The following is a 14,349-nucleotide window of genomic DNA, read 5'->3' as shown; positions in this document are numbered from 1 at the left end:
TAATAGAGCAGTAAGTGAAAAATAGAGTTAAAGATATTATTAATAAATTGTTTTTACTTTAAAATCAATTAAAAAATGTTATAAGATTTTTAAAATACTGAATATAATTATTAAAAAGTGATGAATTGCACATAAAACTGCAGAATTTATCTGTTCGGTGCTATACCTAGTATATACAAAAACTGATATTTCTGTTGTCACTATAAATGTTGATAACTTAAATATTTATAAAATGACAAGTATTTATAATTACATATTTAGATTTAAATTATTAACTTTTTTAAAATATAGAATATTAAAAATATATCCAATCGAATTTAATATAAAACCATATTATAAGATCCGAACATGTGATACAACTTTTTTTTTTTACAACTGGTAAAATTAAGCCACATTATCAATAACTAAAAGGATCTATGATCTCATAACTCATACAGACAAATAACAATAATGTTAAGAAGAATGTACTATTAATTTCATACTAGCAAAGTTATAAACTCATGCTGTTAGTTTTATTTCATGCTTGTGTTCCATATAATGAACAGGATCTAGCAAATACAATAAAATATAGAATGTAAAGTGCATACAAAAATTTACTCAAACTTCTCAACTTGATTATTTACAGAAAAAAAAAAAACAAACCTTACATACAAAACAATAAATCTGCCAACACACAAATGGTAAAGTTAGTATCGCAATCTTGCAAAGGGTTATGATAATACTACTGTACTCAAGATGTTTGGTTTTGTTGACATTATGGAAGAGAAGAAATTAGCCTTGGTCTGGAGAGATCAAATGCCTTATGTTAATTGGGTTAATAATCTGCTGTAACTGAATAATGTAAAAAGGAAAACGATAATATTTATAACATACCTAAGGGACAAAATATAATTTATATTTAAGTGGTACATTTCTAAACGTCATGATATAATTATTTATTTAATGAACAGAAAACAAGAGAAGTAGTCTGACAAAAGAAAATAAATTTTCATAAAAGAAAGGAAGAATTCTGAAACAAACAACACTCATTTCATCACAAGTACAGTCCAGTATATTGTAGAAACATAAATAAGGATACCTGCATAGAATGAACAAGACCAACAGTAACAAATTATAAAACATAAATTAATATTAGATTCCATACAAATGCTTCACCAGATTTCTACAAAAAAGTTCAATCATCAATAAAAAATTCTTTACTTGCAAAAGCAAACATTTTCTCAAACATAAATTGTTACACAAATATCAAAAATAATTAGAATTAATCACAAAATAAAATAATAAAGCATGCACAGATAAACAATGCACACAATATTACATTTCATTCTAGATTTAATACAGATACTACATATAATTAGTTTAATATTTGTTAAAATAATTTAATATCCATAAAATTAAGAATTATTACTATCTATTAATAAAACACATATCAAACTATTTATTTTTAAAAAATCGTTAGTCACCAATTAAAAATTATGAATCTCATTACATATTATGTACATAAGAATATAAATAATTAATTAAAAATTTTTATTTTCAAATAATATTGATATGAACCTAACTAAACTACTGATTAAACAAGAATTCTGCCTTAAAAAGAATAAAACAGCAAAATTTATAATTAAAAAAAAATTGTTAAAAACAACTACATGATTAAATAATAAAATTGTGTTCAAGACATTGATTTTAATTATGTAAGTCATGAAAATTAAAATATATTTACAGATCAAAGCACAATGTATTTGTAGTTTCAAAACCACATAACTCCTAAAATCTTCTGTTCCTTAAAGTTAACATCAACATAGAGAATATGAAACTTATTAAAAAAAATAAAAAAATAATTTATATATATGAATGTGTGTGTGTACACAAGCGTGCAAAAATCATCTATAGAAAAGCTAGTATGTTAGTGGTTATAATTAGTTATAATACATATATCTAAGTATATTACAATGTACAATTAAAAAAAAAAAAATTATACATATACATAAAACAATCTATTAAAAAATTGTATAAGACTAGTAATAATTAAAAATTAACTGGGATATTGCTTATATAACATAAAAATAGAATTTGCTCCACAGTATGGACAATTTTATTTTTATAGAATACTCAGTATCATTCTAAATTAAACTGACTTTTATCATTGATTAAGTAGAATAATATAAATTTTGGTCAGATAAAAAAGAAAATACAAGAAAATAAATTTAAGCAGACCTGAGCAAGATTTATAAAGAATGTTGGACTAGAATTTAGTTCTGCAGATGTATTATTTCATAAGTGTTAATTACTCCAAATAGATTTGAGTTTATGGAAAATATGTCAACCAAGTAATTGCACTATAGTATCAAAAATAGTTAAGACAGAGGAGGCAAATTAATCAAATTTATTTTTCAATCAGCAATATCATACTTTTTATCACTATTGCATTTCAACAGCAACTGGTAAACAACTTTGATTTATCACCTAATTAAATAGTATAATTTTGTTCATATGATCAATGATTCTGTAGTAAATTGGTAAATTCATTAATAATGTTTCTAAAATTTGTCTATTTTAATTAAAAAATATACAACATTTTTAACAATTAATTCTTTTCTAACAAATAGGCATTTTAAAGTTTAAAATTAACAACCAAATTTTTACACTACAATAGACATTAATAAAATATTAAAATTTCCAATGAATTACACAACACTGAAAATTGAAACAGATGTAACCAATACAAAAAACAGAAGAGAAAAAATTAACAGAATTAGCTGGATAAAAATTGCACTAAAAATTAAAAAAAATGTAAATAAAACTGAGTGATGTATGACATTACTGAATTAAGCTCACACACAAATTTAAGAATAAATCACACAAATAAAATTTTATGTTTCTCTAACACATGTCAACAAAGGCAGATTAAGATACATTGTTATGTTATATGAACAACAGCAAACAATTCACATTAACAGTATTCTGAATGTAGTCAAAGCAAAGTAAAAGTGCAACTAATATATGTAACTACTTAAAATTTACTGGCATACAATAACAAAAAAAAAACAAAAATAAATAAATTATTTACTAAATAAAAGTTTTCTTAGTTCACTAATAAATCTACCTAAAACCGGTAATAAAATATAACAAAACATCACAGCCTCCACAACATAAACACTAAAGTGATGAATGTATTTATAAGTAAGTCTATTTGTAAGTAATTAACTCATAGTAAATTAACACATAATTACTTATAAATAATATACATATTATTTTACTTGTAAATAATATAAGTAATTATTTTTATATGCAAAAAGTCAGGAGTTTTAATTTACATTATAAAAATAATGGTAATTAGAATTAATAAAATACCATGCTCATTAAATAAAAATTGGGATTATGTGAAACACAGTATGGATTAGATATAATAATAGTAATAATAATTCTATATACCTCTGTACCTGGAATCCCATCAGTGCCCTAAAATGTAAAAGAAAAATAATTAAACTTTTTAACTAAATTAACAATTATTTCAGTAGAAATAAAACTAGGTCTTACACAGAGATTCAAATTTTCAATTCCAACCATCTTATATTACGATGGTAGGAGAAATTCAGAAACTTAATTTAAAATACAAATCAAAATACACACGCAGCAAACAAAGAGAATCAAATTTAAATAATTACATTTTTTCTAAACAATTTTCCATGTTTTTTTTTCTAAATATACAATACAAAAATATTCAAGTATCTATCAGATTTATACCAAATATCTATAAATAAATTTCCGAAAGTATGTTTTTTATACATTTTTGTTTAAGAGAAGTAACAACACATGCCTGCTGATTCTATGCCTCTGGCAATATCACAATCAACATACTGAGAACACAGAAAGAAAATATCATGAAATGGTCAATGGTCATATACTGTTAATTACACAGCAAGACTTTCAATTGGTTAAGTATTTAATTACAGAGAAAATTATAAAACTGAGCAGTTCATGAAACAGAGAATACATAAAAACAAAACTCTCATCTCATGTTAACAGACCATACTGTGCAGTTTAAACTGATTTAACTATTTTTTTAATAGGATAATGTAATTACTTCCATAAATAAAATCAAAATAGAATATAAATTTCAATACTGAAGAAAAGTCTGATAAATAGTTTTTACCAGTTTCTAAAACTGGTAAACACCTTTTTCAGACTAAATTATACTATCTGATGGAAGAAAAAATTATATTTGAAACATCTGTTCTCCATTTCTTGAACTAAATTAATTATTATTTTTCTGTAATAAAAAAACCTTATAATATTAAAATAATAGAACTTCCTGTGTAAACAATTGAATGGCTGTTTCATGTTGTATTTTCACTCACATAAATTTCAATGTTGTTTTTTGTAGTAAATGTTTATCCACAAACTAAATCTTAAATATCATGTACAAATAGTTTATTTTTAAATAAAGTCAAGTTCACTCATATAATGAACATTTGTCAGTTACAAAGTAAATTATCACGTAAAGCTAAGTTAAAATTGCACAAAAATTTGCATCTCTGTATATGAAGCATATGTGAATTTAAACAAATTAATATTACTGATATGATCAAAATTCTTGGCTCTTGACACTTGAATTTACCTTACGAGTTTATGTTTAATTCTGAAAGTAGTAATAATAAGTTAGTAAACAATAATTATAAAAAATCTAACAGACTTAAAATATATATATTTTTTTTAATACACTGCCAAAGTTTGTGCACTCATTAAATTTAAAAAGAAAAATAGCAGTTTAGCAATTCAAAAATCAAATGCTGTGTACTAAGCACTTGATTCTTACAGTTCTTGGTTTTAAATATTTACCATTTAGTACAATTTATGCAAAGATTTCTTGCATTATTATTATTAATAAAGAATATACAGTACATAAGAATAATGTAGTTATAAAACGCACTTTTTTGTTATACTGATTAAGTTTTAAACATTAATGCTTTGAAATACATGCTTTTATGAATATCAAACAAACACATATAAAGAATATTTGAATAATGCATTCCATTTCATAACAGGGAGATACATTTTTCAAGTTTACTCCTTCCTTGTGTTTCACACTGTTTTAACATAAACCATTAGTAGGTAAGTTGTTGTTATCATCACTAATCAGCTGTTATTGCAACTGATTTGTGAAAATGCAAGGTCCATGTGCAAGTTTACTTAAACTATACTTTTCCAATTTTGACTGCTCACATCACTGCTGTACTTTGGTGAGTTTAACTAATGACTCACTAAAAAAATAAAACTGTGACTTTCTCACCTGAATCTCTCTTAGTACAAATCTGAGAATGGATGAAGACCAGTATAACTCACTATGTTAATAACAGGAGAAAAATAGAAATTTTACACTTTTAATGACTTCACTTTAGGCGTATTTAACTTCAGGAAATAATTTCTGAACTCCAAAAGTCATCAATTCTGACATCAGTTTATGTGCTCAAATCTCTTGCAGTCAATAAATAAAAATAATTAATGTTTATTAAATAAATGAAACAATACATATAAGTAAAAACAAAAGAAGAAGAAATTGAAAAAAATATATTTTCAGTGTTTGCTGCAAGAAAAATCTTATTGTGATTTGTTGCTTAGAATAACAAATCAATACTTTTACTCTTCTTTAAAAGCTTAGGCTTTGACCAGAAGTTGTGTGTTACCAACAGTTCAAAACTTTCATAACATTATGTTACTTTTGCTGCTTTTTACTTCCTTGTATGAAATAAAGGAAGCATTGTGATTGCAAAAAATACAGAAAGGAGCAGTAATAAGCCCCCATTGAGAGCTATATAGCGGTACTTAATTTTCATCGGTTCCAGAGTTATAGCCAAATGAAATTTTAATTAATGAAATATTTGGATTTTATAAGGGTAAGGCACATCGGTTCAAATTAAACTTCATCTCCTTTTTTGTTTTAACTTTCTTTTTTTTAATTTAAATATAGTGATTTATTAATAATTATTAACCTCTGATTGTAAAAAAAAATTACAATGAATAGTAATTCATTAACAATAAAAAAAAAATTATGAAAAAATATCAGAAATTATTAATAAAATGAAATTTTAAGTGCCTTTCATTTTTAAAAAATGTATATTTTTAATTTAATATGCATAAAATTAGAAATCACGTGATGTCCACACCAGATTTTTTTGTTTTTGAGTTCAAAGCTATCAATTTAAAAATTGATACTGAACTGAAAAAAGAATTAACGAGTGATAATTTTAGATAAAAACAACAGAAATTAATGAAAGGCTCAGTGAATGAAGAGGAAATATAAATATATATGTTAAAAAAAATAATTTTTTTTATCTATAAAATAGCTATAGCTCCTACAAATTTTATATTACAGATAAATAATTGCTTATTAAACTTGATAATTAACTGTTTAAAAATCAAAATTTAGATTCACTGAATGCTCACATATGACAAAATTTATAAAATAAATAAATAATTATATAATCTGTAATTTATAAAATTAAAAATTTCTTTATTACTTTTTAATTGTACAAAAACTTTATATTGTATAATTTATAACATTTATACTGTATAACACAAGTGAATAAAAAAGGCTGACAACACAGTTGTAAGGACTTTCCCGGAACACGGCTTTAGCTGCATGCCACATTCCAGTGAAGTCCTACAACTGTGGGTTGTTTCTGATCCATGGCTTACACGCACAACTTAATATAAAATATTTATCATTTTATTTAAATATAATATTTTTATGTTTATTTAATTAAATTATTCTAACTAAAGTGCACATGCATACCAATACATATGCATTCTAATACATGTATATGTATTTAATACGCATGGGTGTGGCGGTACTAGCAGTGATGGTCGACACTAATTAAACTAATGTAATTTCTCAACTTACAAAAAAAAATTTCACTTGTAAGATTGATAGACTGGTGTAGCCGTGAGGCTTAACGAACCAGGTACCAAACGAATCAACGGGGCGATTGAGTTTGAGACCCACCAGACTGAATTACTTTTTACACTTTAAATATTATTCATTTATTTAATTCTACTACTCACCTGTAATGCCGCAACATAGATTTAAACATAGGTTTAGAGCATTTTTTGGGGGTGGGGGTGCAATTTTGCAAAATTATTTTTTGCAAATTTTGTTTATTTTTTAATTGTTAACAAATGTGTCAAAAAAATATGACCTTAATTAGGTGATATCTCGAGATACTGAGGGTGAAATCTACAGCCTCACCCTATTGACCTTTTAAGTTGAAAATTTAATGGCATCAATGCCCCATATAGAAGTAATCTGACCAAGTTTGGTCAGAACTGAACCAGTAACATTAATATCCAGAAAATTTCCATCTGGTTTTTGGGGTTTTTCGGTTCCTTAAGTGTCAAAACGTCATGATCCGGTGAGAACTGTATATGCCCAAAGTGAACAGACTACAATACTTTCCCTTCAAGAATTATAGCGCTACCTAGACGGGAAAGTAAAATGTTTTATTCCTGACACTTCCTCTGAATGTACAACACAACTTCAGAGATGAATAAAGTTCATTGCTATAAATATATTCAACACATTATTTATTATTATTTTTAAAATTTGACAAATAAACAATTCTTCTCCACATTATCCACAAAATATTGTCAGACAAAATTAATTAACAAAAATAGGATATTAAGCTCTTACTTTAGTGCTGTTATTATGGTTACTAACCAGTAAAAAAAAATTATCACAACAGGAACAATTCTATACATACTGCCACGAATAAATTTCAAGCTTTTGTGGTGAAATTAAACATCTACAGAAATATTTATTTATTTATTTATTTATTTATATATATATATATATATATATACATATATATATATATATATAAATATATATATATATTTGTATATTTTTAAAAGTACATACAGGTAATCCTGGATCTCCTCTTTCTCCTTTGGTTCCTGGTTCTCCTTGGCCACCCTGAAAGAACAGGAACAGAAATTACATCATAAAATGACAAAAAAAAGAAAAACACTGCTTTAAATCACTTATCTGATTAACTATTTTTTTAAGAGGCAACTGTTGATATAGCCATAAGACACGAATAAATGACAACAGCATACAACTAAACTACACCAAACATTGTTAAACTATGGGGATCTATGAGAACCATTTTTTTAATCTATAAGAACCACTTTGAATATTTGACCTTACTTAATATCGTTCAATTTCCTGCATGCTACAGATGTTGCAAGACCTACAGATTGAAGAGAAGAAGAGTTTAATACCTTTACCAAACTCTTTTTCTTAAATTTTAGTTTGGTTCTTTATTTATTAATTTGGTTCAAGTTTAGCACTCAAAGGATCCTTCCTGCACTATATATTTATAGATGTAAGATATATATACAAGGGTGGTTCAAAAAGTAACATCCATTTGGCTATAAGTAAAAATCTTGCATATATAAAAATATTTTATTATATACAACTTAAAACTATAGCTTTTAACTATTTATCAACATAGTCACCATTTAAATTCAAGCATTTTTCAAAACGTTTCACTAATTTACAAATACCTTCTTCATAAAATTCAGCCGCCTGGGCACCTAGCCAACCTTTCAAGGCATTTTGAAGTTTGTCGTTGTCATCAAAGTTCTGTGACACAAGCCATTTGATGCAAATCTATTGCGAAACTGAAGAAACTTAGGTGAGTCATTAAGAACAAATGCTGCAGTATGCTGTCATCTGTTGTTTTTTACATGACAACGCTTGTGCTCAAATCAATTCCAATGGGATATTTTTGATCATCTCCCTTACAGCCTGGACTTGGCATCGAATGACTTTCAACTCTTCACTCACATGAAGAAATGGCTTGCGTCTCAACATTTTTCGGTGACAATAACGAACTTCCAAATGTTGTGAAAGGTTCGCTAGGTACCCGGGCGGCTGAATTTTATGAAGAGGGTATCTGTAAATTAGTGAAACGCTATGACAAATGCTTGAATTTAAATGGCGACTATGTTGAAAAATAGTTAAAAGCTATAGTTTTAAGTTGTATATAAAATATCTTTATCTATGCAAGTTTTTTATTTGTAGCCAAATTAAGGTTACTTTCCAAATTGCCCTAATACAATCTAATATACATACATCTAATGTACATCTATTATGTTTCTTTTTTTTAATATAAATATATATATATATTTTTTTTAAGCAATTTTTTCAACAACCATACTCCTCTGCACCAGTACAAAATACAGAACAACTGTTCTGTACTTAGGGTTGATCTATTAAATATAAATTAATATATATATATGAGATCATCTTTATCATTTTCAACCATATCAACATTTACACGCATATTTTAATGTATTCACATACTGTACATGTAATAAATATTAATAAATACATATTAACCAATGCTTGTAATCAATTAATAATAAAATATTTCTCAGTTAAAACAACATCTTGATCCTCAGACTATCTTGTCTTAATTTTTAATGATTAAAGTATAACTACTGTAATTAATTTTAATTGTAACTAAATTATTACCGAATATTTAATTTTTATTTTTAATATTTATATCAGATCTTTTTCTTTTCTGTCTTTTATAATAATAATATAAATGCATTAATGCTTTAATAACCTACAATTAAAAATCAACATTGAAGATATTCTAAGGATCAAAAGACCTCAATTTGTTAGTTCTGTTTTACGAAAACATTATGTACTTAATACTGACAATTAGTAAATTAGTGGATCTGTTTTAAAGATTATTTTTGTTTTCATTTAAGTCATTCAATAATTAAACACACACAAATAGCAGTTGAGACAAAACAGTTGGTAAGTGTGTTTGATACTTTCACATCAGTAAGTTGTAATGACTTTCGATCAGCTGTTTGAGTAAAATTGTTTTGTTTATAAACTCAAGATCTCATTTTATGATGACAAGTCCTCTTAAAGTTAGCAAGTTAATGAAACAGAGTACAGTAATCCATTCTTGTATTTTCCAAACATGAAAAACCGGTCAACAATAATTCACTTAAAACCAAACAATATGGTAAAAGTTGTATGAATCACAAAAATTTTTACTAGCAGGTAAAAAAATTTAAATTTGGTCAAATTTCCGTGACTGACTAATACCATTCCGGACATCCAATTGAAGTTTCATCTCCAGTACCTGAAACTCGCAAAGGCTCTGTCATCCATGAAAACAGACAGATCACAGTTGGGATAATAGCTGAAAAATGAAATTACAATTAAGTGTTGGTAGATTTCATGAGTAAGTTCAAGTACCATACAAGCTCAAGTACAATTGCAAAGTGGATTCCAATAAAACACATCTGCTTCAGTATAACACCCGGCTTCACACAGCTCATTTAACTCGAGAAACCATAAAAAAAACTGCAGTGGAAAGTAATACCTCACCCCGCATACAGTTCTGATGGCCCCATTGACTTTCCACTTGTTGGTCCGCTCAAAAAGGTATGCGGTAAGATATTTAATGGCAATGATTACTTCAAATAAAATATGCTAAATTGACTCTGACAGAAAGACAAAGATTTTTTTTAGCATGTATACATAAGCTGATTCAAAAATGGGGCATGTGTATTAATGTTGCGAGACTATGTTGAAAAGGTAAAAAGGTCACAATGATTAAAGAAACTGTTTCATCTTAGAGCAATCTGTGTCTTTAACTACAGATGATCTTCATAATAAAATTGACTTTTTTAATGTAATTATTTTTAAAAAAAGATTTATCAAATGTCCTCCAATTTGCAGCCCTTAAACACGAGTGTGTGTGTTGAATCTACTTAGCTTTTTCTAGAGCTGTTTTTAAAAATGCAACTGGTGCAATAACAATGCATAATACTCTCCAGTTATCTTTTGTCCTTTTTCCAAGTAATCAAAGTAGATAATACCACCTGAATCCCAAAAAACCAAGGTCATCACCCTGCCGGCCAATTTCACAGTTTTTATCTTATTCAGAGCCCATTCGCCTTCAAAAACCCACTGTTTTGATTGTTCCTTTGTCTCTGGAGTTTAGCAGTATATCCATGTTTCATCCACAGTTATGTATCAACGCAGAAACTCATCAAAATTGCAACTGAAAAGCGCCAAAACAGCCTCAGAGTCGACCACACAATTCCATTTATTCTCCACTGAGAGCAAAAATGACACCCATCTTGCCGAAACCTTTTCATACAAAATTGAAAACACTGTACCTTGAGATATGCATGTGGCCTCAACTATTTTGCACACTTTGATTCATCGATCACTCAAAACCATATCATGAATTTTGTCAATCATTTCATGGATAGTCACTTCCACTGGACATCCTGAACAATGTTCATCTTTTGTGATGTACAGCCACTTTTAAATTCGTTTACCCAACTGTAAACAGTTGCAAACACAGGAGCAGCTGTGCCATGAACTTCATCCAACTCAGCTTTGACCTCTTTTAGTGTTAAGCTTTTAGATATAAGTGTTTAATCACTACTTGAAACTCACTTTTTTTCATTTTTCTAAATAAACATTAGCTTGTTGCTTCAATTGACTATGACAATGAAACCACGTGATGGATACAGCTAAAACTAACTGCACTCCAGCGAAAAATGACACTTAGTAAAAGCAAAACATTTTGATACTACGAGCGACAACTCTTGGATTTTCTAAGGATTATTGAACTTTCGTATCTTATACTTTTAACAGTTTCTTTGGAGAATAATCACAAGTAGCAGTTGTTATTGGTATTGGTATACATATATATATATATATATATATATATATATATATATATATATATATATATATATATATATATATATATGTATACCAAGCAACATTAGGAGTATGAATTTTTTCCATATCATTAACTAGGACTCCAAGCTAATTTCTATTGAATTAATACATTCAGCGCTCAGCACTTGTAGGCATATGGTCTATGCATAAATGCAACCTACTAACCATGCACAAATGTGTGGTAGTACAGTGGCTTTTCTATCTCTACTGGTGAGTCAACATGTTATTCTTAACACAATATGTTACATTAGTGCATTAAAACCATTTATATTTTGTTACTGCACAGTTCATTCCTAGTTATACTGAAGTGGCATTTTTGTGGAGATTTAATTTGTGTAAACTTTCATCACTTTTGAAAGAGGATAGATTTGTAATAAATAAATTTATTTTACAAATTATTTGAATTTCTGCTAGTATTCATCAGACAATTATGGTTTTACTTTTATTTTTATATACTGATACTATTATTTTCATTTTAAATTAATACTTTTTGGCGATTAATAATATTCTTTATAATTAAATGTACGTTAAATAAATATTTATTATTATTCTTTTAAATAAAAACATTAAAATATACAATTTATTATCTCATCATTACATATTTAAAATGTAAATAGAACAGTTACTTTTCATGTTTGTCAGAATTATTCTAAAAATTTCAGAGGAACTTAGATAAAAACTAATTTTCAGCTTGTAAACAAATCAGATGATAGATGTAGTCAGATGAAAATAAATTGTAAATTAATCTAACTGTTACAAAAATAAAATTAAAAAAAACATCCCTTTCAGCACATTGGAAGGCGGAGGTAGATTTCACCAATACTAAGTAAGGGATAAAAAAGTTTTCTACCTTAAAGTTAAGAAAAACTTCAAATTTACTCAATACAACAATGGTTGCATGTGAAAAAAGTTTCACATGATTAGCATACCACTAGCCCTACCTTCTTACAATTCCAGCAAAATTTTGGTCATCCCTTGCTGTAAGGGTTGGTTATATCAAAAATTGTTTCAGAAAAAACTGTTAGATAATGTTTAGAGAACAAATAACCACATTAAACCAATTCAATACTGTACCTATTAAGGGAGATATGATTTTTTTTTGTCTTTATACCCCATTTTTCCCACCCCCTGGGCCAATAGTTGGTGATATCAAAAACCTTACTTAGATAAATTTTAGGCCCTTATCCAAAGAATAGTAGGAACTTAAAATGACTTCAATATTTTACTTAATAAGAAAATTATAGCGATATTTTGTTGTTTTTTTTTTTCAAAAAAGCCCCCCCCATTTCCACCCCATGATCTGATTTTTCCCATTAACAAACTCGACCAAGATTTTGGGTTGTTATATTTTATGTATCAATTTGAAAGTGATTGACACAAAGTTACAGCAGTTATCGTGTCCACAAATAAGTGAAATATATATATATACTTTTGAACTGATGGTGGTTTTGGGGTCTGGAGGAAGTGAAATGCAAAAACGTATTGAAATTTTCTGGAAGTCGAATCATGGTACCCATTACAATGGGTAGCTTCCTTATGAAAACTACCTAAAATTCTAAATCAATTATTGATATATGGAATAAATTGAGGATTTATTGCATGTAAATTTAACACAGGCTTTTTATAAGTAAAATTTACAAACTTTGGTCTTTCTTTTTTCAGAAAGTGAAGAAATAAGTTATTTTTATCTAATTAAAAAACTGCTGGTCTCCAACGCATATTGGCCTTTCATCCTGAGGTCCCAGGTTTAGATCCCAATCAGGCATGGCATTTTCACACATGCTACAAATCATTCATCTCTTCCTCTGAAGCAATACCTAACAGTGGTCCTGGAGGTTAAAAAGAAAACCATCATGTAAAATGATATTCTTAGTATTGGTCATGCACTAATCCAGATGGGAGATAAAATAGTGGTGGATTTATACCGTCTGTGCTGAAATTCACTCACATACAGTTGAGCAAATTCATAAATTTCTTACTTGTTCACAGTGGCAAGTTTATTTAACATAAATTGTCAGCATGAACAAGCAAGAAATCTACAAACTTGCTTCACCATGTGCAAGTGAGTGTTCAGCATGGACTGCATAAAGCCAGTACTTTTTTGTCTCCCAGGCACCACTAGAGCACATGGTCATGTTTATTGGGTTTTTCAAATGTTTTAAATTCCAAGACGTACCCTGTTTATATAAATATTGAAAGCCAGTATATTTCAACAATAATTCAGCAAGGAGGGTTAACATACTGATGAAAAGCAAGCATTGAATGTGTTAAAAAATAAAATTTAACATGATGTTTAGTTACTCACAAGAAAATTTAAATACAATTTTAAAATCAGTAGAAAATGTTACACTATAATGAATTTTATAAATACGTACGTACATCATAAAGTAAATATTGCATAAAAAAAGTAAACTAAAAAATGTTTCCATAATAGCTCCCTTACCTTCATTCCATCCAATCCTGGAGGTCCCTAGAAAAACAACTGTATTAGCCGAAAATATTTAAATAATTAAATTGATTGAAAAGTAATAAATTTATCTTTAAAAGCATATACAAAAACA

The 14,349-nt window shown here is 27.4% G+C and overlaps 1 protein-coding gene across 17 annotated transcripts in view; it reads right to left on the bottom strand.

The window, feature by feature from the left end:
* LOC142332279 (uncharacterized) overlaps window positions 1–14,349 on the bottom strand; it is a 663,646-nt gene that overhangs the window by 30,031 nt on the left and 619,266 nt on the right. For all 17 annotated transcript variants that reach the window (XM_075378625.1, XM_075378616.1, XM_075378717.1 and 14 more), the window contains 3 exons: window positions 14,232–14,258; window positions 7,919–7,972; window positions 3,436–3,462 (listed from right to left, as the gene is read on the bottom strand). In XM_075378625.1, the coding sequence (XP_075234740.1) occupies window positions 3,436–3,462; window positions 7,919–7,972; window positions 14,232–14,258 (108 nt within the window). The remainder of the gene's footprint in view (window positions 1–3,435; window positions 3,463–7,918; window positions 7,973–14,231; window positions 14,259–14,349) is intronic.

This window comes from Lycorma delicatula, chromosome 1 (assembly GCF_047948215.1).
Source record: "Lycorma delicatula isolate Av1 chromosome 1, ASM4794821v1, whole genome shotgun sequence".
Lineage (NCBI taxonomy): Eukaryota > Metazoa > Arthropoda > Insecta > Hemiptera > Fulgoridae > Lycorma > Lycorma delicatula.
Note: the sequence above shows the minus strand (reverse complement) of the source record. Positions and strands in the feature narration are given on the sequence as shown.